The 23,652-nt window shown below is 45.0% G+C and overlaps 1 protein-coding gene across 1 annotated transcript in view; it reads left to right on the top strand.

Moving 5' to 3' along the window:
* The window catches only part of LOC138292459 (myomegalin-like), a 1,643,599-nt gene that overhangs the window by 938,677 nt on the left and 681,270 nt on the right, over positions 1 to 23,652 (top strand). Inside the window, exons 18-20 of the mRNA XM_069231077.1 lie at positions 5,047 to 5,236; positions 6,447 to 6,563; positions 7,059 to 7,581. Of these exons, the coding sequence (XP_069087178.1) occupies positions 5,047 to 5,236; positions 6,447 to 6,563; positions 7,059 to 7,581 (830 nt within the window). The remainder of the gene's footprint in view (positions 1 to 5,046; positions 5,237 to 6,446; positions 6,564 to 7,058; positions 7,582 to 23,652) is intronic.

The following is a 23,652-nucleotide window of genomic DNA, read 5'->3' as shown; positions in this document are numbered from 1 at the left end:
CCTGGTCTTGGAGGTTGTAAATGATCTTCTTGCATGCAGCTATCCGGGTCATTGCCGTTATCCATTCTACCGGTGTGGGGGGATCCGTCGAGCGCCAATGGCGAAGGATACATATCTTCGCCGTTGCGAGTGCGGTAGGCAGCAGTCTCTGAAAGGGGTGCGATAATACCGGGAGGGTGGCCATGTCGTGTAAGATGATAACAGAGGGAGGTAGTCGTTCTGGAAGCAGAGTTGAGGTGGAGAGGGTGAGGCTGATGGCCTCCCACAGAGGGCGTACCGATGGACAGCCGACCAAGATATTGAGTAAATCACACTGAGTCTCCGAGCAGTGCCAGCAGGTCGCGTGCGGGAGGAGACCTGCTCTATGTAGCCGTAGAGGGGTCCAGTACCAGTTATGTATGATCTTAAAGAGGCAGAATTTCAGGCAAACCTCACGAACACCTCTGTCCAACACCTCTAGTAGTTCCACCCAGTCTTCCACGTCGAAGGATCTCTGCAGTCGGACTTGCCATTGTAAATGTAGAGTTTCTAAAAGGGGTTGAGAGAATTTATGCCATGTGAGGACCTCGTATAGGCCTGCCATAACGCCCTTATGTTTTCCCCATGTTCGTATGTACTGCATCACTGGTGACGATTTTGAACCTTGATGGGCAATGTTTGTGTTATGTTGCAGGCAGTGTTGGAGTTGCATGTACCACCATTCTTGTCTCGTATGGGGACGAAGCTCTCTTTCAGTGAGGCGAAAGTCTTAATCGCTCCGTCCTGCAGGATCTGGTCTAGATGTACTATACCTGCCTCTCTCCAGGACGGCCATGTGAAAACCCTCCCTCCTATTCGCAGTCCGTCGTTGTTCCACAGGGGTGCCTGGGTGTGCAGAGAGGGGTGGACTCCAACCAAGGAGTGGGCCCTTCTCCATGCTATTCGCATCGCTCTTAGTATCGGATTCGCAAGTATAGGGGAGGCTGTGTCAGTGCAATATAGACTCTCTATACTGCCGCCATGGGGGAGCAGGGCTTTCTCAATTGCTACCCACTGGGGTGGTTCTCTCATGTTCAAAGCTAATGTGGCCAAAGGTGACAGGTGTAAGGCTAGGGCGTAGAATTCTACTGAGGGGAGGCCCAGGCCCCCATAGGAACAGCGTGCCAAAAGTTTGGCGGGGGCCAAGCGTGGTCGCATGGAACCCCATATGAAAGTCCTGATCCCTGCATCTACTGACTGGAGTAGCGGGAGAGGTATCTGGAGAGGAAGGAGGCCAAGAACATAGGTAAAGTGCGGCAGGTTAACCATTCTCACCGCTTGTACTCTACCCCACATGGAGAGGCCCAGATGGGACCACTTGTCGAAGTCTAGCCTCATGCGTGTGATCAAAGGGGTAAGATTATCCATCACCATGTGGTCCAGTCTTCTGTTGACCAGTATTCCTAAATATTAAAGATGTTTTGGAGTCCATCTAAATGGATGTCCGTGTATGTTGGCTTTCGATGCGTGAGAAGGGGATGGTCTCGCTTTTTTCCCAGTTCACTCGGTAGCCTGAGATGGGGGCAAAGGTCTCAATGGTCTCTAGTAGCACAGGAAGAGAATGCCCAAGGTCTGCTATAGTGAGTAGGATGTCGTGGGCATAAAGGTACATTTTGGAGACGCCGCTGGGTATGGTGAGTCCCGTTATCGAAGGGGAAGTGCGAATAGTGGTTGCGAGTGGCTCCATAGCTAGTAGGAATAAAAGAGGAGAGAGGGGGCATCTCTGACGGGTTCCTCTTCGAATGGGGAAAGGTTCGGAGAGAAAGCCCCCACAATTGACCCGCGCTGTTGGGTTATCGTATAGGATGCGAACTTTGGAGATGAACTGTTCTCCGAGGCCGAATCGTTTCAAGGTCGCAAATAGCTATGGCCTTTCGATGCGGTCAGACAGCCTTCTCCGCATCCAGGGACAAAGCTAGGGCGGCTTCCGGCATATTTCTAGATGTCCATAGGGAGTGGCAAAGGGTACGCAGATGATTTCTAGAGGTACGACTCAGCACAAAGCCCACCTGGGATTGATGTATAAGTGAGGGTATGACTTTGCGTAGACGGTTCGCTAAAACGCTGGCTAGGATCTTGATGTCCCCGTTTAGTAGGGAGATTGGCTGATAACTGCTACAGAGTAGAGGGTCGCGTCCGGGTTTTGGTATTACCGCTATTGTGGCGGTATTAGAGATCGTGCCTAGGGAGCCTGTCTGACAGGCTACATCCAGCGCTCCGTGTAAGACATCAAGCGCTTCATCCCCTGCCCATTTGTAAAATTCTGCTGGGAAGCCGTCTTCACCCGGCGATTTGTGGTAGGGGAGATCAGAGATAACCTGTGATATCTCCAGTCGGCTGATTTCTCCCTCTAGTAGGGCGCGTCCCTCCGCAGAGAGGGAGGGTAGTTCTACACCATTTAAGAAGGTGTCTATGCATTCAGGTGTAGTTGTCGACTCAGGGGTATAAAGATAGCTATAATAAGATGCGAACTCTTTAACTATGTCTTGCGGACGTGTAAGCGTTGTTCCGGAACGGGCTGTCAGCACTGGTATGGCCATGGCTGCTGTCCTCTGACGAAGTTGGGCCACTAATAGTCCCTCTGCTTTCTCCCCCTGCTCATAATGCCTGCCCTGTATATGTTGGAGAGCGTATTCGGCTCCTGTGGTGTGCAGGTCGTTGAGTGCCATGCGAGCGGCCTCCAGGTGCCTGCGCACGTGGAGAGAGGGGTGGTCTGTGTATCGCCTCGTCACTTGATGGACCGATTCTTCCAAGTTCGCTTGTTGTATTTTCCTTTCCTGATTCGCCAGCGCTGCGTCCTTCATCATCTGGCCCATTCACAGTCGCCTTGGCCGCCGCCCACATGACCCTCCGTGAGTCAGTAGAGCCTTGATTATTCTGGACGTATGTGGCCATGTGTTCTTGTAGTCGTGCCTTGCCCTGTGGAGAGCGGTATCGGTAGACTGCCAGTCTCCAGGGTTTACGACCGGGGGACGTTAGGCCTAATTGAATCGCGATTTGCACCGGGGAGTCTGCGACTTCTGTCTTCAAGATCGATGACCTTGCTGCGAAGGTATAAGAGTTCCTGGTCCCTGTCCGCAGTGAGCGTGGCTTGCGCCTCCACCGTCATCACCCGTTGCTCCAATGTGGTCACTCTGGACTGGAAGCCCACAATGTCCAGGCACATTGACTTTGTCTCCTCTGTTAGGGAGATCATCCTGCTATCCATGCCCTGGAGCCTGCGGCCCACTGCCGATATCTCCTGCAGGATGAGGTCCATTGTTGCACCCTGTGAGGCATCTGCCATGTCACAAGGCTGGTTATTCAGATGTTCCTGGGGTGTCAAAGGCAGGGCTCTGTTCTGTCTCAGGGCTTCCTAGAAGAGCAACTGTTTCACTGGTTTACCCAGATGTTTGTTTGATGGTTTGTTCCCTGGCATCACCAGATGATGGGCACCGGGGGGTGAGAGTACTGTCGGAGAGTGGGCTCCTTGATGAGAGACAGCATGGTCGGTGGATGGATGTTCCTTACGACATAAGGGGGGGTCGCTGCTGTGGTTGCCGCAGACTCTTGCGAGTCTCAATCTATTTGTCCTTGAATGTGCCGGTAGATGTGCTCAGGCCCCTTGCAGTGGAACAAAATAAGGAGCAAAATAAGGAGGGCAGCGGACGTAGGGTAGTGCCCAAAGTGTGGGGTTCTTCTCTCCACGGTGAAGGAAGGCGGCGTCAATTGACTTGCTATGTCTACCGTTCCTCCCTTTTGTAGTGAGAATGACCGTTTGCGGTCAGATAGTGTCTGAGTAGGTTCCCCTCCTCATTCCGTGCGAGAAAGGTCTTCTTGGTTGGGAGGAGAGGAGGGGGTTTCGTAGAGGGCTGGGGTATAGTGACCTAGCAGGGGGTGGCGTAAGATCCTGCAATAAGCAGCACGTGGGTTTGAAAATGTCTGCTCCCCGCGTTAACGTCCTGTAGCTCTGTGAGGCAGCAATGCCCTCAGTTCAGTCCCCGTATGGAGCGGTATGCGTGATGTGCAATGGGGGCTCTGCTATGATGTGGCCTCACAGGATTTAGTGGGAGCTTTTGTCTTCTTTCAGCTGCTCCTTAGTTGGGTCCAGGTGTCCTTGTACTTCCCCCTCATCTCTTTGTGGCCCGGGCGAGGACAGGTGGTCTCCTGCTTAATTAATGGTGCCTCTCGGGGTAGGTATGGCATCCACAGATCGGTAGGGGTTTTTTGGCTTGGAATTTGGCCCCAAGTCTGGCTCCTTCCTGCTCCGGCCCTCTGTTGCAGTCGATGTCTTCGCCACCCCCCTCACCCGCTCACTGCCTCTCTTTGTTGTTGGTTTAGTTTCCGCCCGCCGGCCTGAGTGTTGAACTAGAGGCCGCGGATTTCCAGCCACACGCAGGCCTCGCCTTCCGATCCGGCATTGGGGGAGAAGAGGATGAGGACAGGGCTCCCGCGGCTCCGATTAAGGGAGCCCGCGGCTGCCCCCACTCCTCACAGGTCCCCCACGACTCTGTCAAGGGGGGGGGCATCTGGTGTCGGACGCCCTCCTGCCAGATTCGGGGCCCGCTGACAGCGGAGCAATCCGTCTAGGCGGCCATGTCCTCGCGTTGCCAGACCACGCCGAATAATTTTTACTTTAACATTACCAAATTTGTGAACAAACAATTGATGGAAAGATTGATTCAGGATATGGTTTAGTGAGTTTCCAGGAATAATCTGCATTACAGATCCAAAATCTGCATTTATAAAGGGGTTTCTTAGAAATGTATGCTTCTATTTCAATATTAATCCCTAGTGGTGTCACATATTGTCCCAATTACCACATTCCCCTCACAGTATGTTATAATGCTATGTTGTGCTAATGCTGGTTCCGACACTCAGACATCCTGTATAGTAGAAGGTTTTTTGTGTTACCAGAAGTCATTACATTATAAAACTAACTGGATAACAATATACTATTTCTTCTTTGAAACACTGAATGGTTGACCCACTTTTCTGTACCCAATGTCAGTCACAGTCCTGATGAATGTGTTTCTTTCTTTTCTTCAGCTTGATACCAGTTCACAGAAGAGCTTTAGGCAACATGTTGAGTCCACTCTGAGAGAAGAAGCAGAGCAGCTTCTTGCTGAGCTTGTTGACAACCAACAGCAAAAACAAGAGTTACAAAACAAGCTAGTGGTTTCAGAAGCTACAGTCACTGCTCAAGCTGACCAACTAAAACAATATCAAATCCTTCTCAGTACGTATCTGATACACTACTATGATGTACCGTTTTGTGTCATTAAATCTCAGTAATGCTATGGAGTTGTACTTTTTTTAAGTCAGCTATCAAAGAGTCAATATTTTATACTCCAAGTTATTCTAAGTTGCTGCGTAAAATAGACACTTTATTTCTATTTTTTTAAATTACATTTGAAATCTTGTATGCTTTTGTCCTGAGCACCACATCTTAAACAAAGATGTGGATTTGTATACTTGTAAAAACATGGCCAAAACATTCAAAATAAGATTGGGATATGGAATAGTTTACTCTGAGTATAACATTAAGAATTACATGCATACAGATATGAAGGCTAAACGGGATAGGCTTCTCGCAGGGCCAAAATGGAAAATTTCAATCATTGAGAAATTACCTAATTTGTGTATTGTCTGATTACGTTTTAGGTTTGAATTTCCTAAAAGCTACCAAACATCCTAAAATTAAATACTGATGAGAAAAACATGGTCCCTCTATACATAATCAACAGCTATATCATAGGCGAAGTAGCAAAACAAACTTCACCCCTTTGCACCTTCAAATTGTCTCCACTCATATATGGAGGGTGGAGTAATTATATCTGTTGCCATAGGAATGTATTAATTAGTCTAAAGATACTACCTATAACAGAAATACATTAAATGGTTTACTGATACTACCTATAATAGACATGTATGCCACCCCTGCAGTGTAATAAATGAAGTGGATGTCTCCTTATTGAGCAAGGGACCAATACCTGCAGTAATCATATTTAGTCAAAACTGAATTGAACTGTAGTTAAACTAGTCACCTAGAAATTAATTGCATGCCCCGGCACTTGGTTATAACATTTATATTGTCATCAAGCCAAACCAAAGTGGTTTCTGCAAGTACAATACTATACTATACTGTGATCCAGAGAGATACTTTATTATTTTGGAGTGTATGTTTGAACAATTATCAATTATGGATTTTATAGTGTTACTCTATTTTATATACTGTTTTTGTAAATCTACCATGTTTATGCACTTTACTCCAAATAAACATTAATCTGAAAGAATTAATGCAGAAATAGTATATGAAAGAGCACAAGGATTGGCCTTTACAGAAGCTGCAGCAGGTTAATGCTTCTCAAGAGTGGTTGCTATGTATAATTTGCACTTTGATTATAGTGCAAATTCAGTTGAATTATATTGTGTCTGTATATCCACAGGTGAACCCTCGGTAGAGCATGATAGTAAGCAAATACAAGTTGATATCCAAGACTTAGGATATGAGACTTGTGGAAGAAGTGAAAATGAGGCTGATCGAGAGGAAACCACCAGTCCAGGTATGGAAAGGTTACTTAGGTAGGAAGCCTATATTATGTACTGGCATGAATGCTCTATTGGGGTTAAAGTCCAGGATGACGCTTGAACATGAAATTACTAGGGACTAACATAATGGGGAAGGCCTCATGGTTCATTGAGAATAAAGGCCTTATTATACGTTTTGAGGTAATCGGTTGGACATTCTGTACACTGTAATTTCCAGTTGTGGGATTCCCTGCTAATGCCTTGTTTAACCCTCTGAATAAAGGATAACAACAAAATCAGTGTTTATGTACCAATTTTCCCAGGTTTTCTCCATTCATGCTTCATCAGCTGTCTCCTGGAAATTACTATGTGTGTGAGCTTTAATGCAAAAGTTGCAACCTTCGTTCATATTGAAACTTTCTTTAGCAACAACACATATTTGAGTGATTCTTCATAAATGTGGCTTTGAATTGTGGTTTCAAATGAAATGCTTAAATGTCTTTGCTGATCTTGATTTGTTGACTTTGTAGATTGTGATGAGCAAGAAGATCTACTCAGTATGGTGGAAGAATTAAACTCCCAGTTAAAGTTATTGGGATCCACAATGACCAGTACTCCTAAATCAAGTACAATGAAATGCAAACCCCAAAGCAAGAAGGAGCTGATTGAGAGTGAGAAGACGGAAGATGTCACAGTCCTTCTCCAGAAAGTGAAAGATCTCACGAAGCAGCTTGAAAGATCTGGAAGGGTGATCTGGAGCCTGAAGTGCAACAAGAATTCTTTTTCCACCAGCAGTGACTGTGTTGGTAGCATGGAGAGACTCCATGGAGTGACACAGGACATGCTGCTTCAAGGCTCTTCAGCTCCTAGCATGACCGAGGAAGATGAAGAATGGCAGTCTGATGGTTTTAGAACAATTTACCACTCTAATGTCCTATTGAACAAATATTTGCAGCAGCTGACAGAGAGAGTGTCCTTGTTGGAGGACCAGCTTCAGACATCTAAGCGAGATAAGGATTCACCAAACCAGCTGAAATCATCAACATGGTCAGGGTACGAAACCTGTGTTATGAAAGTTCCTTTTTTTCTATGACATATACATCAATTTAAGTCGTACACCTTGCTAGACAGTGAGCGGATTTCATTGTTCAATGCTATGTTTTTCTACTTTTGCTTTAGCAGAAAATGAGGATTCAAAGCCTTAAGTGTTTGTTGATATAATTATTATCATGTGAGAGTAGTGACTCTAAGGATCTTGCATCTTCTGTTGTGTGCACATTATTTTGTTTTGTCTAAATCATGATATATTGACGTGGCCTTGTCTATTAGTGATTAGAAAGCATTTTAGTCTACGAGTGATAAATTGGCAGCTGAGAAGATCAGTATCAGTGGTCTACAGTGGAATGGGACAAAAAGGACATTCCTGTGGCTAACGTCCCCATCATATGTTAAATTAGCCTGCTCAAACTTGGTAGCTCTATGCATTGTGGTCCACACAAGATTAGATGAGTGATATATATGTATGGAGACCTAAATCTGCCCTGTGGTTCAGAATTATGCTAACTTGACAAAAATAATGTGAGTAAAACCCCTGTGAGGACAACTGACTGATTCATCTGCAGCTAGCGGAATTGTGAAGTTGACAAAAATTATCCTATTTTAAAAAAGGCACTAGTTCAGACTGAAAAAAGTAAGAAGATCCCATGATTCCTGAAAAGACTGAAATTAAAGGAGTCATTTGGGATTATGAAAACAAAAATGGGAGCAAAAAAAACCCAATACAGTCAGAAAAAAGACAAACTCTTAATTCAGAAGCATCACGCTGGAAGACAAAAGTGGCGAGCATTGAGCAATGCAGTGGTCCTCCGCACTATATTCTGCCTCTTGCAACAAAGAGACCGCCACAAAATGGAACATGAATGAAAAATAATTCTTGCAGATTAAATTCATTTTTAAAGTATTTTTCCCACTGATAAGTAGTAAAGCTCAGTGAATCATTCAGGAAGGTTTATAACAAAACATTTTCCACAAGGCACAGAAGCCAGGATTCAGGCTCACCCTTTCAGCCACTGGTAACCAATGGACTGAATGGAAAGTCATTTACATATGGTCCCTTCATCTCATGTGGCACGGGACATGGGCTGTTACATTCTCTATGTACCAAAAGTTTGTATTTAGTGTAATGGAAGTTTAAGATATGTTGTGTTTGCATAGTGTACTTTAGATGTTATGCTGGTGTAGTTATGGAGCGCTCCTACACCAGAGATTTCTTGTCTCCGGGACTGAAAGGTTATAATGCTTGCAAGAATAGACAAGTTGTAAAAGAGCATCTAAAATTAGTGAGCAGTGAGTAAAGCTCACCCAGGAAGGTATTCCAAAAGTTTGCAGCTGAGATCCAACGAGTTCCGCATTTGGTGATTTAAGAATAATAAGAGCATGGACTACAGAAGACTTTAGAACTCTTGAGGGTTCATATCTCTGTATTTTTTTACTGACGAAGCAGAAGGCATGCTCATACAGAGCCCTGGGGACAGTAAAATTACTTAAAATGGGATCTTTTAATGGATGGGTAGCCAGTAAAGTTTCCTAAGGAAAGGTAATGATCTGCAACAACATTTCTGTATCCATTAATCCATCAGGACCGCAACAAAACTCCAAAAATGTAGTAATGAATTGAAGGCTCACCTCTTTCAAGAATACTATATCACAATGTATAAATCACCCACAAACCAGCATGCTCTCCCATTACTCCATGACTTTATGCTTGTCTTGGTGATGTACAATAGTCTGCTGCCTTTTGGCTAGGTTTACGCTACAGAAATACCACATATGTGCATATATATATATACATACACATACATAATGACAGAATCTAGGGACATCTAGGCCTTCATTACAACCCTGGCAGTCTTAAGAACACCAGGGTTGCAATGGCGGTCGGACCATCGCCAATGTGGCGTTCTGACCACCAGCGCCTCCAGTTTTCCTCCACAGGAGGGTCTGGTGGTGCTGGTGTTCCGAATCTGCCAGGGCAGCGCTGCAAGCAGCGCCCCCCTGGGGATTACGGTCATTGACTCTGCTTGGCATAGGCAGTACAGGGCCCCCCCTGGCCAGCCCCGTTGCAAAGTTCACTGTCTGGTTTACAGACAGTGAACTTTGCGACGGATGCTGGTTCACGCTATACACTACAGCATTGCAGCTGGGCCAGCGGGCAGAAACTCTTTTTCCGTCCACTGACCCAGCAGGACACTCGTAATGGGGCCGGCAGGTAGGCAGCCGCATTGGCGGCAACCTACCAGTCGGCACTTTGGCAGATGGCCTTTTCTGTCTGCTGAAGTTGTAATGACCCTCCTAGTAAGGTAGGATAGGGGCAATATTCTGAATGATTTGCATTTTTTGTTGAATGCAGTTTTGGTTGACCTGCCTATATGGAGTTGGTGTAGTCAAACCAAGGTCCGTGGATGGCTCAATCCCCCCCCCCCCCAGAAGCAGATATCAATGATGTAACCTGATTTGTAAGTGAAAGTTTATCAATCATAATTCCTAGGCTCTTATATGCTGTCACAAATACAGGGAGCCAGCCCAGCTCAGCAGGCAAAAAGACTTCAAAACATACCTGTAAGTGACCATTAACGAAGTCACAAAATGTTTGGTGGGAATACTTTATCCTATGTTATATCCCTTCTGATAATTGTTTAATACTATGGATTTTTATTCTGTTCTAGAAGGTCTTTCCATTGGTTAGTCAAAACCGCCTGTTAAGATAGTACTAACCCGGCGGTTTCAACCATAGCCCCCAAGGAGAACTGTCTCCTTTTGGGGCAAGGAGCTCAGAATAAATTGTCTTCTGGTCATTAGGGTACCAGTATGGTAAAAACCTCAGTTAAACCTACCAAAATATCCATCCAAAGATTTGTCTTTATTCAGGATGATGCTGGGCAAGGTTAAAATTAATTCACCCCCTTCTCTCCAAGGGGTGATGGCAGTGTCTAATGGATCTACAATGGATCCCTGCACCCTATTTGATCTGCCAACATGTTTGGGCCAGCAGGGAGGTACCCGCGAGGAAAATATATTCTCAAGACATTCTTGCCCTGGCCTTCTTCAGGACAACTGTCTTTTAATCCCTACTGTCTAGCATGTCTATTAAATCAAGCATGCAGTGAGGTAAGACTGATTCTTACCATTGTTCTCTATACTTTTCCTAGAACAATGAATCATATGGGGATATTTTAAGTCAGCCCATCAAAGAACTTTTATATTGTGTCCTCTCGATACGACGTGAATTACACATCAGTGGATAAAAAACACTGCTCACAATGCATAGCAACAGTGTGTAAATGCCCAGTGTCAACCAGTAATCCATGTTACGTTATAATTACTATTTATCATTCCATACTATCATATTTGTTGTACTTATGCTGTGACTGTCAGGGAAAGGCCTCATCAGGCTCTAGGAGGGGGGTTCCCCTATAGTCACAGACTACAAGTCTAAACAGATCCCTTAGCAGCAGAACTAAATGTCATGAAAGAGTTTATAGACAAAGAACTATCATGTTGGAGGTAATTTCTGCCCCCATTAATTCATTCTAATCACATACCAAGGAATGTTGGAGGAGAAAAGTGCTTAAAACCACTCCCTTCCTCTTTTATCTCTATTCAGTATAATGTGACTCACTAGAGTCATAGTAAACACCCGGACCAATTTGGAACGTCTGATTTGTCAGGCTGTACTAGCTACTTACATAATTGAGGGAGATGGCACATCCATAGTCTGAAATCACCCTCTTGTACTCTGTAGTCCTAAAAGGCTCTGTGTCTTGACTTGGATCTGTGGTAACCTCATGGAACATCCTATTCTGTACATCTCATTTAAACTGCCCGACCCCATTACTTCGTCAAAGGGAATCCTCTGTTCCTGCACCTAAGTCGCTCCGCTCCATAGGACTGCTGCTGCTCGCAGTCTAACTCTAAGACAACTTTTTTATTCATGCCTCACTGCCGGTATCTCTGCATCCTAAACCTCACTTCCTCACTGCCGCTATCTCCATTTCGTAGCTGCAAATTTCCTTACATTGACCACCAGTTTCCAAAAGAATGGCACATAAGGTGTTTTTTTAACTTGCATGTACTTGAATGCCCTTGGTCCCTTGTTCATTTTTCTCTTGCTCATTTTTTTGCCAAAATTGTTTTTATTAGGTTGAAAGTTAGTACAAAGTCCATAGTAATTTGCTGGAACACTTCTCATCTGTACATATTAACAAATGGAAAGACACAGTTTATATTGCAATAGTCATAGTTGTGTGTAACGGAAACGTTCTGTGTGAGAAAGATTACAATTTAATTTGCAATTTTCAAAGGTCAGTATGTCTCAGTTATGAAAAAGATCAGCTAGTTTGAGGCATCCCCCATCTCTCCAGGCATCATAGGGACCTGGTTAAAGGGCCGGGGGAAAGTCGGGTTGTAGGATATTGGTGTATGAGGAGAGGGAAAGGTCATTCAGCCAGCTGTTTTAGTCACCCCACCCCAGCCCACCCCATATTTTAAGAGTTGTTTTTGTTAGTGACAATTGGTTACAATGGCCCTGTCCATATGTAACCAATGTTTTTCAGATGCTCAAAGTGACCATTCAGAGATAACTCTTAGGCCCATATTTATACTTTTTGACGCTAAACTGCGCTAACGCAGTTTAGCGTCAAAAAGTTTTGCGCCGTCTAACGCCATTCTGAAGCGCCATGCGGGCGCCGTATTTATGGAATGGCGTTAGACGGCGCAATCAGACCGGCGCTGCCTGGTTTGCGTGGGAAAAAACCACGTAGACCAGACAGCGCCGGCGTAGGGGGAAAATGGCGCATGGGCGTCTTAAAATGGGGCAAGTCAGGTTACGTCGAAAAAATCGTCTTAACCCGACTTGCGCCATTTTTTAACGACGCCCATCCCCCATCAACATGACTCCTATCATTGTAAAGATAGGAGTCATGCCCCCTTGCCCAATGGCCATGCCCAGGGGACTTGTGTCCCCTGGGCATGGTCATTGGGCATAGTGGCATGTAGGGGGGCACAAATAAGGCCCCCCTATGCCACCAAAACAAAATATAAAAAAAAAAAAATTATACTTACCTGAACTTACCTGAATGTCCCTGGGGTGGGTCCCTCCATCCTTGGGGGTCCTCCTGGGGTGGGCAAGGGTGGCAGGGGGGGTCCCTGGGGGCATGGGAGGGCACCTGTGGGCTCATTTTGAGCCCACAAGCCCCTTAACGCCTGCCCTGAGCAGGCGTTAAAAAGTGGCGCAAATGCGCCGTTTTTAGCCACGCCAACTCCCGGGCGTCTCTTTTGCCCGGGAGTATAAATACCACGTAAAGTCCTGGGAGTCATTTTTTAGACGGGAACGCCTCCCTTGCATATCATTAACGCAAGGAAGGGGTTCACGCTAAAAAATGACGCACATTCCGGGAACTTTGGCGCTATTCGCCTCTAACGCCATAGTATAAATATGGCGTTAGTTGGCGTTAGTTTTGCGTCGAAATTGCGTCAAAAAAAACGACGCAATTTTGGCGCAAACGGAGTATAAATATGGCCCTTAGTTGGGCTGCTGTATAGTGCATCTAAACGTCTGGAAGCGCAAGGTCACCTGAGTCCTTCGGCAGGCATAATGTTTTAAAGGGCAGGTGAGCCCGGCTGTTCTGCCAGATTAATCATATGAGGGTACGCAATGTTGAAAAGAATGCGCCATCTACATCTAAAGGGAGACTTTGCAAGAGATAAAGTACCTTGGGGAGAATCAACATCTTCATAATTTTGATCCTTTCTAGCCAGGAAATAGAAAGTGGCACCCATGTTTTCAGCTCTACTTTCAATTGAGTCAATAAGGGGGGGAGATTCGCTCAGTAGAGATCTTCTATTCTTAGTGTAACTTTAATGCCATGATATGTTAATTTTTTTTTTGCCCATAGGAAGGGTGTGAAAGCAACCAGAGCATCCACCTCAGTTGTAGTCAGTGTCAGGTTTAGCACGTAGGAATTAGTTAGGATGATTTGAAAGCCCGCTATCTCATCATAGATAGCTCCTCCTGAAGGGCAGTGAGTGAGGGACTGGGGTCAGAAGGAGTCAAGAGGACATCTTCGGCAAATAGAGATCTTGTGATCCATTGTGCCTGACGGTTTCTTGTGAGGAAGATTGAATGCGTGCAGCTAGGGGCTCTATACTGAGTGCAAATAGAAGAAGTGGCAAGGGGCAATCCTGTCACTTCCCTTTTGTTAATCAAAAGGGTTTAGAGCTTACTCCATTTACTAAAACCCTTGACTGGGGTGCGGCATAGTTTGCCAGTATGATAGTGATGAATTGGTCACAGAAGCCATAGTGCCTTAAGGTGTCGGATAAGCAGGTCCAGTCCACTCAGTCAAAATCCTTTTCAGCATCTAAACTTAACAGAACAGATGGCATCTTTTTTTTGCTGGCTTTCTCAACCAGGTGTTACAACCCTCTGTAAATTGACATATGTCTGACGACCTGTAATAAAGCCAGTCTGGTCCAGATGGACAAAATCCGGCATCAGGTCTTCTAACCTGGTCATTAGTATCTTCGAATAAGGCTACGGATCCGGGTTCAATAGAGCTATGGGCCTGTTTGAGCCACAGAGGGAGATCCTTCTCTGTTCTGGGGGGCTCAAAGCTGAATGTTTTGTAAAATTGTGCTGTCAGGCCATCTGATCCCAGAGATTTGCAAAGTTTAAGATGAGTAATCGCCATCTGCATTCCATCTTCATTAATGGGCACACTCAATATTTTGGTCTGTGTTGAAGACACCTGGGGAAGGTCAATCCTCTTTAAATAACTAAGTTCAGTGAGATTGGATGTAGGTTCTGCCGTATATAGCTCCAGATAGAAGTCCTCAAATACATTTGCTTTTTCCACATTTGAACTGGTAAGTTCAGTTGTGTATCATCATATCTCCTATGTACTCCCTCTGTTTTTTAACTCTGAGTTGTCTTGCCAAGTGGGAACCCATTTTATTCTCTTGTTCATGAGAGGTCTGCTGGAGGCCCAGTAGATTGAGCTCTGTTCTGTTTGTGTATATTGCATTTAGTTAAATTCTCAATTCTATAATCTTAAGCTGCAGCGGTAAGGTGGGTGTTCCTTGAGAATCTGTTCTAAGGTCTGCAGTTCCCGTTCTAATGCAAGGCAGTCTTTTGCCCTTTGTTTATTCAGTGCTGCCATCAGAGCGATACTTTTCCCTCAGAGCACCGCGTTGAATGCATCCCAATTAACACTCGGGTTAGTGTTGGCAGGGACATTGAGTGAGAAGTATTCCCTAATGGTTTTGTGCAGCTCATCACAAGAGATCCTATCTCTAATCAAAGAGTGGCAAAAAAAACACTGGGGTGTCTTGAAGGGGCTGACCCGCATTGCAGGGTGTCTCCCACTGGGGCATGATCAGTTATTGGGTGGTCTGTCGCCATTCACAGGTCTTGAACCCTTGCCTAACTGACAAAAAATAGTCGATTCTGGGGTATTTGCGGTGTGAATTTGAGAAGAAGGCATAATCTCGGACCTTTGGGGGAAGTGTTCTCCAGGCCCTGACCAACCCCACTTCTAGTATCATATGTTTCAGTGTTTTGAAAAAGTTGTCTGTAGGTGATTGGTGGGGGTGTGTGCTATCAATAGCAGCATGCCAAGTGAGATTGAAATCTCCCATCAGGAATACATCCCCTTCTGCAAATCCCCCAGCATTGTTAGGAAAGAATGTAGGATCTGTTCCTGGTTAGCGTGGGGTGCATAAACAGAGGTAAAAGTAGTGGTCAGACACCTTAGCAACCCATTGACCATGACGACCCTCCATTCTTTATCTGTTTTATGTCCCGTGGGTTGGAATTTCAATGGCAGGTGAAACATAAGCGCCACTCCATTGTGTGTATAGAAGTGGTAGAGGATCTGAAAAGTTGTGTGTATGTTTTGTGCTTTAGTCTGTGGTCGTCTACGTGCTTAAGATTAATCTCCTGCAGTATGACGACTTCATAATGTTGATCCAACAGGTATTTTTAAAGTTTGTGACATTTAGCAGGGGAGTTTAGGCCTTTAACGTTCCAAGTAAGCATTGTTACTACCATGGTTAGGGATTATTTGTATGGTTGCGCCTGTCTCGCCCATGGGAAGTGATTATCGTCTCTCCCTCGGCCCCCACAGAGGGTGCACCACCCCCTATCACCAGCCACCGGGCCCCCACCATCTTATCCCCCCATCTATGTTGGTGGTATATTCGTCTCTATCCACAACCGTCCTCCTAAGACCCTGAAGAATGAAAAAGAATGAAAAAGCAGGGACAACTGGTCCCAAACTTAGTAAGATCATTACTAATATCTGTAACATATTGGGCTGTGGCTTGAAACAACTAAGATGTCGCTTTGTGTAGCTCATAAAGTTAGGGTATTGGGGATAACCTTGAGGTTATTTGCTTTTGAAACAGAAATTACTAAATGAACGCATGAGAAAGCTTATATGTGTTAGTGACATCTAGCTTCATACATTTAGACTACAATGTTTATTCCCCCCCCAGTGGGGGAGTCAGTGCCATCCCTCAGCAGCCTTTCCACAATGTCCTCTAGGTCATTATTTCAAAGATCAGGAAGTCCGTATTAAGATTCAAATGACTCCCCACTGGGCCAGTGTTTTTTATTAGAGCGAGAACGGTGTTGAGTTAGCCAGGCTCCCAATGTCAGGGGTCGGGTTGCTCCCTCTCATGGTGACCCCAGGACACCCTCTTATGCACGATCCTTGGGGATAGGGATGCCCAAAAGGCCTTTTGCCTCTGGTAGGTCAGTCACATGATGGGACTTATTTTGCAGCTCAAAGGCCAGACCGAACGGGAATGTCCACCGGTACCTGATGTGGTCCTGCCCCAATTTGTCAGTTACTAGTTTGAACTGCTGGCATCTGGCCAACGTGACAAAAGTGATATCCTGAAACAGTGTGCCGGCTTCTCCCTGGAAAGCGATTGTCTCTTGTTACCTGAAGTTCTTAGGTCGACTGTTTGAACTCTATGTAATTTCACCTTCATGTTCGTCTCTCCCAGGAGCTCAGAAAACAGGCCTACCACAAAAGCCTCAACTTCAGGGCCCTCCGCCCCTTCCTCTAGGTCTCGGATTCTGATATTTTCATGCTGAGACCTGTTCTCTAGGTCCTCCTGTTTGGGTATCAATGCCTGGAGTTACTGTTGTAGGAATTGTGTCACTTAATCTAGATGACTCGTGTTCATCTAATTCAGAGGTCTTTGCCTCCAACTCCAGCACCCTCGCTACCACCGAGTCCACGTCCTGCTGCAAAGTGGTGAGTTTAACATTGAGGTAAGCCCTAAGGGTTTTCAACGGGGAGGACAGGTCGGCTTTCAGCTCTTCACAGAGCTCTTTTTTGAAGTCTCTTAGTGATGAGAGCAAGTCATCCCGTGAACGTGCCATATTGGTAGCTTCAGGAGGTGTGGATGATGCTGACCTTGTTCTGTTGGGGTGAAATAGCTGGAGACCCTGTTAGCAGTTTTTTGAGCAGCATGTGGCTAAGTAGCGCCCACCGGGAGTGAAACTCCAACACTGTCTTTGTTTTGTGACTCCTGGTACTCCACTGGTCCTGTCCCCAACTACTTAACTCCTTAGTAGCCCCGCTGAAATCGTTGGCTTCAACTGCTGGTGCACAATGTCCACCTTGTGTGCTGAACCCGATGTACCCGGGTGTAGATGGTTCTTATAAAAGGATATCAGCCTGGTGCTCCTCCGCTGAAAGGATCTACCCTTAGGTGTGGCATGCATTCACTCACCCCACAGACCAAAAATGTCACATGTCCATGCCATTCAATGTATAGCTACCCCAGGTGCCCCACCAATGGAAAATCAGGCAGTTTCTGTATGGCATTCTGGGTTGCTCATTCCTTCTGCTGGGGGGGGTTGTCTCTCTTTGACTGATAGTGGGCATGTGTGTCCCGTTTTGACTGATAGTGGGCATGTGTGTCCCGTCAGGGTGTGGCCTAATCTCTTCTCCGTAATGTTTTTATCCCTTCACTGCACTGCTGCTGGGCTCCAAGGGCACGTAAGCTATTTGTGGGGGCTTCCTCTGTGTTTTTATTAATCTTCCCCACCGGGGATTCCCCGCAGTGGGCAGCAAAGACTCCTCAGTTGTCGCTCATGTCAGGTGCCGACTGCATGCCATTGTGAGGTCAGGCTGCCTGCTGAAGTATGCAGTGTCTAGGGGGGCTCTCCCACTCTCTCCAGCCCCCTCAAGGGTCAGCCTGTGCCCATTAGCACTCCTGAGCACCCCCCCACAGTTGGGTGAGTCTTTTGTTTTTCCACCTCACATCGGTCCCACACACATTTTGCCCTCAGGTGATCTCACTCACCGTCAGGTTCCTTGGTGTCAGAGGGCTGCCGCCGTCTCAGCTTGCGGGCAAATAACAGCCACCAATGCAGACACCCCGACTGGGCACTCCAAGCTGCCAGCAAGACCATGCTTCCAAGGCCCCAAACTTGGGCCTCCAAATTCTTTGCCATCCACCATTTGTGCCACCCTCAAATGGACTATCAGGGAGGCCCCAACATTCACTCGCCTCTGGTAATAGTCGTTGTTCTAACTCTGCTATGAAAAACAGCAGAGCTGAAGGGGATTACATCCATTCGGCCATCTTGGCAGGGCACACCTTCTTCTTGCTCATTTTTTACAGAAGATGTTCAAACCCTGCATCTGAGCACATGCACTTTGACCGACTGATCACCATCTGTTGGTCATTCTAAAGTTCAAGTTCAAAGAGAGTGGGAACTTGAGAATTTCTCCTGGCTTCACATACACTACCACAGTGACAAAGACGTGGTCAATACATACATTGCTCTTGGCACACCCATTCACCCTGTGGCCTCCACATCATTTAGGTCATGCCTTGCACAAATATGTGCTCCTTTGCCTTGGTCACAGAGCAGGAGCAACTTACAAAAACAAAGACACGATCTACAGTTGAGAATATGGTATATATGTATGCTGGCATTGGTACCAAGCAAGTCTATCAACAGTTTGGAGGCAAGGTCTGCAGGAATACATAGTGTTATGGTTTCTGGCACCATTCAAGCAAGTGTAGAAATAAACATACAGAGACCAATGATATGGATAATGGTATTGTTGAGAACAACTATTAGCAGAGAGAGCTTTGAAGTTGAACAAGTGATTAGGAGTGTGATTCTGTTAAAGGCAAAAGTGAGAAGAGATTCAACAGCTGTATAAAAATTCTGAGAAGAGCCAAAGGTTTTGATTTTCGTGAGCAGCTGACGTTACTAGAGACATGCAGTGACATTTCCGATGATGTGTGGTTTCACACTGAGGGTGAAGTCAAGGGATTTGCAATAAGGATGAGCGAGGAGGAGGTGCCAATGTTGGTGATAATGTTATCCAGGATTATATAGTAAGGCATGAAGATGGGTGTGCGACATGCAGAATCTCTGGTAAAAGAGTAATAGAAGTTTAGGATGTACATGAAAATGAGAGAGAAGTGAATTATACCATCTGGTAAGGATATCGCAAGTTAAAGTTTGCTGCCTTGCCTATTTATGTGTGGATACTGTCGGACTAATTGCCCCATACTCAGTCTTGAACGTCCAAGACTTAATTACATGTGTTGTATGGTCTGACCTGAGCTTTCACTTTAGCAACAATCAGAAACTATCACAGTCAACATTGACAAAGAACAACTTATTTGAATGTGTTAAAATACCAATGTATTTGCTCAACAATAACACAATTGCTTTCTTAAGCTATCCTGTCTACAATATGGTGTTTAAATTAAATAATGGTTGGCATAACACCTGATTTACTCAAGTACAAATGCACAAATATCTGTTTCGTGGTGGGGCCTAACTCCTGAAGCACGGGGACAATAACTTGATTCAACTTATTGGACAGGGTAAAGGGCACATCAACATAAGAAGTCAAGCAATACATTTAGAAAAAATAGTTCAATTTAAGGCATCGTTTTCAGAGCAGTTATATACACACAAACTAAGGGACGTATTGTTCATACTGTTGCCTAGCTCATGCACCATGCAATGAGGCGCAAGGGTGAACCAGCTACTGAGTAAGATTTCTCAAGCCACGCAAGGCCACCTTGCATGGCCCTGAGTGGGTAATAAATCTAGAGTAACACATCACATCGCAAATCGCTGCATTGCCTCCCTCTAACCAGGGCGCCCTTCCACGGGTGGATCGTGAGTGCTGCCATGCATCTTCCCATGGGTTATGGCGCATTCCCAATTTTCCCATTACTGGTAGACCTTGTAACGCGTCAAAATGCTGTGCCTCCCCAGGGGAGGCGTAACAAGGAGAAATATGTTTATTTCTCCTTGTTTTGTGCTCTATTCTGCAGCACACATAGAAAGAGAAAATTCCTCAGAGGATTTTTTTTTTTTTTGCAGGAAGGTGCAAGGGTGTCTGTGTTGGCGCTAGGAATGCACCATAATATGTAAAGTATGGCACATTCCTTCTCTTTCCCTATCACACAGTGCAGCAAGGTGGTTTGCTGTGCTGCATGATTTCTTGAAAACGGTGTGTCCCTAAATATCGAATTTTAGGTCCCAAGTGAAATGTGTAGATATCTGAAACATAGGATGGAAAGGGAGGATTCATAACCTAATGTACCTGTCAGAAATAAAAATAAAGCACTTCTGTAAGAATGGCCATAGATAAACCAGTTTAATTAATTAATACTTTTTGTCCTGCATCACCATTGTTTTCTTTCTGGGATGAATGCCGCAGTCTTGCTATGAATGCACCCAAAATGACAGCTCACACTGCGATGAACTCGTTTTATAGGATAACAATCACAGATCAACAAGTAATTCTATCCAAAATGAGTTCTCCCAGGAAAGTATCAGAATAGAAAAAGTGGTGCAGAAAATGCGCTTTTAAAGTTGGTGTTTTCCAAAGCGAGAAAAGTGCAGCTGAACGTTTGTCCCACTCAGGTTTGCTTTAGAAATATCTATTTTAAACCAGCAGCCTTACAACCAACAGATACCAGCCATTCAATGGGAATTTTGATGTTTCTACTTTCAGGTCGTGTAGAAGTCCAGTACGGAGTGGTTCTGTTGTGTACAAGAGTTCTCACTCTCATTTTCTCTGTCTGTGTATTGGGTTTATCACCATTTTTGCATAGTAAAATTCTCCTTAAAATCGATTAAGCAAACATTAAATATGGTTTTGCCCTGAAAAACTTTCAAAATATGTACTGGGCGCTGAAACTGTTAATGTAATATTAAAATTATGGATAATGTAATTAAACTCATCTCTATTAAGCACCCCTCCAATTTGGAGGATGGCTTTCTCAATATGAAAACCACAAGACGTTCGATCTTGCTCTTTTAACCTTTGCCAGAAATTGGCATCTTTTAAAGGAGTTCTAAACTACCAAATACCTAATAGTTTTATCTTTGAGAAACTATTTTTGAAATGCTCACAACTATTTCATCTACACGATAGAACCACCCTCATAATGGCAGATGTGGGTATCTAGAGATCTCATCATGTCAAAACGATCTATATCTTCTGTAATGAAAGACCATTAATTACACATAAATATCCAATTCTTTTTATAAGAGAATGGAGTATTAATTGAGGTGGTGAAACCCCACCTCAAATAATAGTCGGTCTTTGTCAGGGTGAGCCCCAAAAGTCTCTAAATGAAGATGTGCTTAACCCCCTTGTTGTTTGGTACAAAGCAGTAAGGCTTAAATTAGAGGCAATATGAAAAGTATGTATGCAGTAGACACACAGCCATAAAATGAAAACAAGAACACAAGATCAATCTCAAACCAATTTAGAAAAATAGAGTAGATTTTAATAAATAAAATGACCCCATGATGACAAAAAATCCAATTACTAGAACTGGAGTTATGAGTTTTAAGGTTTTAGGTCAAAATAGCACCAACTGCTGGACTGGGGCAAATTCATGAGTTCAGGCCAACCACTCAAAACAAGACCGGGTGTGTCCTGCTGACAGAATTACCATCTGACTATGATTCAAGGACTGTCCGTTGGTACTCTGCGGGGCTCGGCGCTGCATCCTTCTGCATTGAATCCAGTGAGGCTTTTTGTCGGGAGCTGCACTGCTTTGTAGGGCTCTGCCTAGTTCCAGTAAAGCCTTCAGTGAGGAGCTGCATGGTTGCAGCTATGCATTGCTCTCAGTCGGATCTGGTGAAGCGTTCGAAGACGCGTAGCCTTGCTCTGCGGGGCTCTGCATCACACTGCATTGCTTTGTGCAACTCTGCATTGGATCCGGTAGGGAGTTGCATGACTCTGCATGGCTCTGCATCGTGCTGCATCTGATCCAGGTAAAGCTTCAGTTAGACAGGAAGAAATGCAATCTGACTCCAGCCAAGGATCCAGGCCTTGGGGAAAACACTTTGACTCCCACTGAGGCATCACAGGAAACCAGGTAAGGTCCAGTTGGGTCTGGTCAGCTGGGCAGTTGCAGAGAAGGACCTCTGGAAGCTTGTTGTGTCCCTATAGTTGAAAAAGGAGGCCAGCCAATGGACTATTGAAGTCACTTCTTGAGTACTGGGTTCATAGCAAGCAGGCCCTTCTTTCATGATTCAGGCAGCAAGGTAGTCCTTCTTTTGATCTTCACAGGTTCAGGAGTGTTCTGAGAAGGGTACGGGAATGCCATATTTATGACCAGTGGCAGCCTGAAGGTGGGGGGAAATTCCTGCTCACCCCTTAACCATTAGGGAAAAGTTCCCAGAGGTTATCCTACCCAGTGTGCCACACTTCCTGTGTGTTTTACTGTAAACTATCCAACAATGCCTCCCTCTCTACATTAAACCAATATGGTATAACCTTTCTACCCTTGCGCAAAGCTGTAGGCACATGTGTGGGGTAAGTCCAAGGGCAATGGGGAACTCCCCTTTCCAACCAGTTCTGGAACAAGTATTCCCACACTGGGACTGGGGCCACTCTGGCTGCTTGGACAATGGCAGGGACAGATCTAGGTGTGAGTTACATCTGTCTGTGAGAGTGGATGCCCCTTTTAAGCTTTTAGATTTGTTTGGTAGACACCCAGATCATCCTGTCAGGAAGAGGTCACCCCCCCAGCCAATTCCCTTTTGTCCCTTTTCCTGGGAGCCGTTGACATCTCTCAGCAGGCTGCCAGATGAGAGCTGGGATTTACTCTGAAAAGGCTGCTAGAGGCTTTAGTGAGGAAAATGCCAACTTTCTAAAAGTGGCGTTTTCAATATAGTAATTCAAATCCAACTTTGACACGAAATTGATTTAAACTTATTATCATCTTGAGGCATTGAATCATTGTTCTAGCTATTCCCAAAACGAAGATATGAATTGTAAGGTGATATAATGTAATCCAGTGCTTTTCTATGGAAAAGCAGCCTTGCCACAGTGAAAAAACAACTTTGGGTTTTATCACCGTCAGAACTTTTAAAACTTGAAATATACATGTTCTACTTTTTAAATACCATGCACCCTGCCCTATGGGTATTTAGAGCCTGTCATGGGGGTGAACATGGTTAATATGGGTATTAACATGGTAAGTTTGGGCCTGGGAAGAGGTACATTTTTCCACGTTGAATTGGCAGTGTAAAAACTGCACTACTGACTGCAGTGGCAGGCCTGAGACAGATTTTACAGTGCCACTTTAGTGGCTGGCACAAATGAGTGCTGCAGTCCACTAGTAACAGCTAATTTGCAGGCCCTGGATACATGTTCTACCATATACTAGGGACTTAGAAGTAAGTTAAATGTATCAGTTAGGTATAAGCCAATTATATCATGTTTATACGAAGAGCAAAAGCAGTTTACCACTGGTTAGCAGGAGTAAAGTGAGCAGCGTTTTAGAGCCGGCAAATACTGGTTCAGCATAGGAAGACAAAAATCTGCAGTGATACCATGCAAAAGATGGTCCTCTTCAACACTCATGATGATGCTGTTTCATTGGTTTATTTAATACAATGTGATGAATATTGTGCAATGTACCCTGCAATTTCCGTCTGTCTCCTAGAATATGTCAATTACAGCTGTGCTTTCCAGTTTAGAATTAGTTTCTGGATCCCATGAGTGAAAGGAGACACCAATCGTGAGATGAGGGCCCTTTTTAGAG

The sequence above is a fragment of the Pleurodeles waltl genome, chromosome 4_2 (genome assembly GCF_031143425.1).
Source record: "Pleurodeles waltl isolate 20211129_DDA chromosome 4_2, aPleWal1.hap1.20221129, whole genome shotgun sequence".
Lineage (NCBI taxonomy): Eukaryota > Metazoa > Chordata > Amphibia > Caudata > Salamandridae > Pleurodeles > Pleurodeles waltl.
Note: the sequence above shows the minus strand (reverse complement) of the source record. Positions and strands in the feature narration are given on the sequence as shown.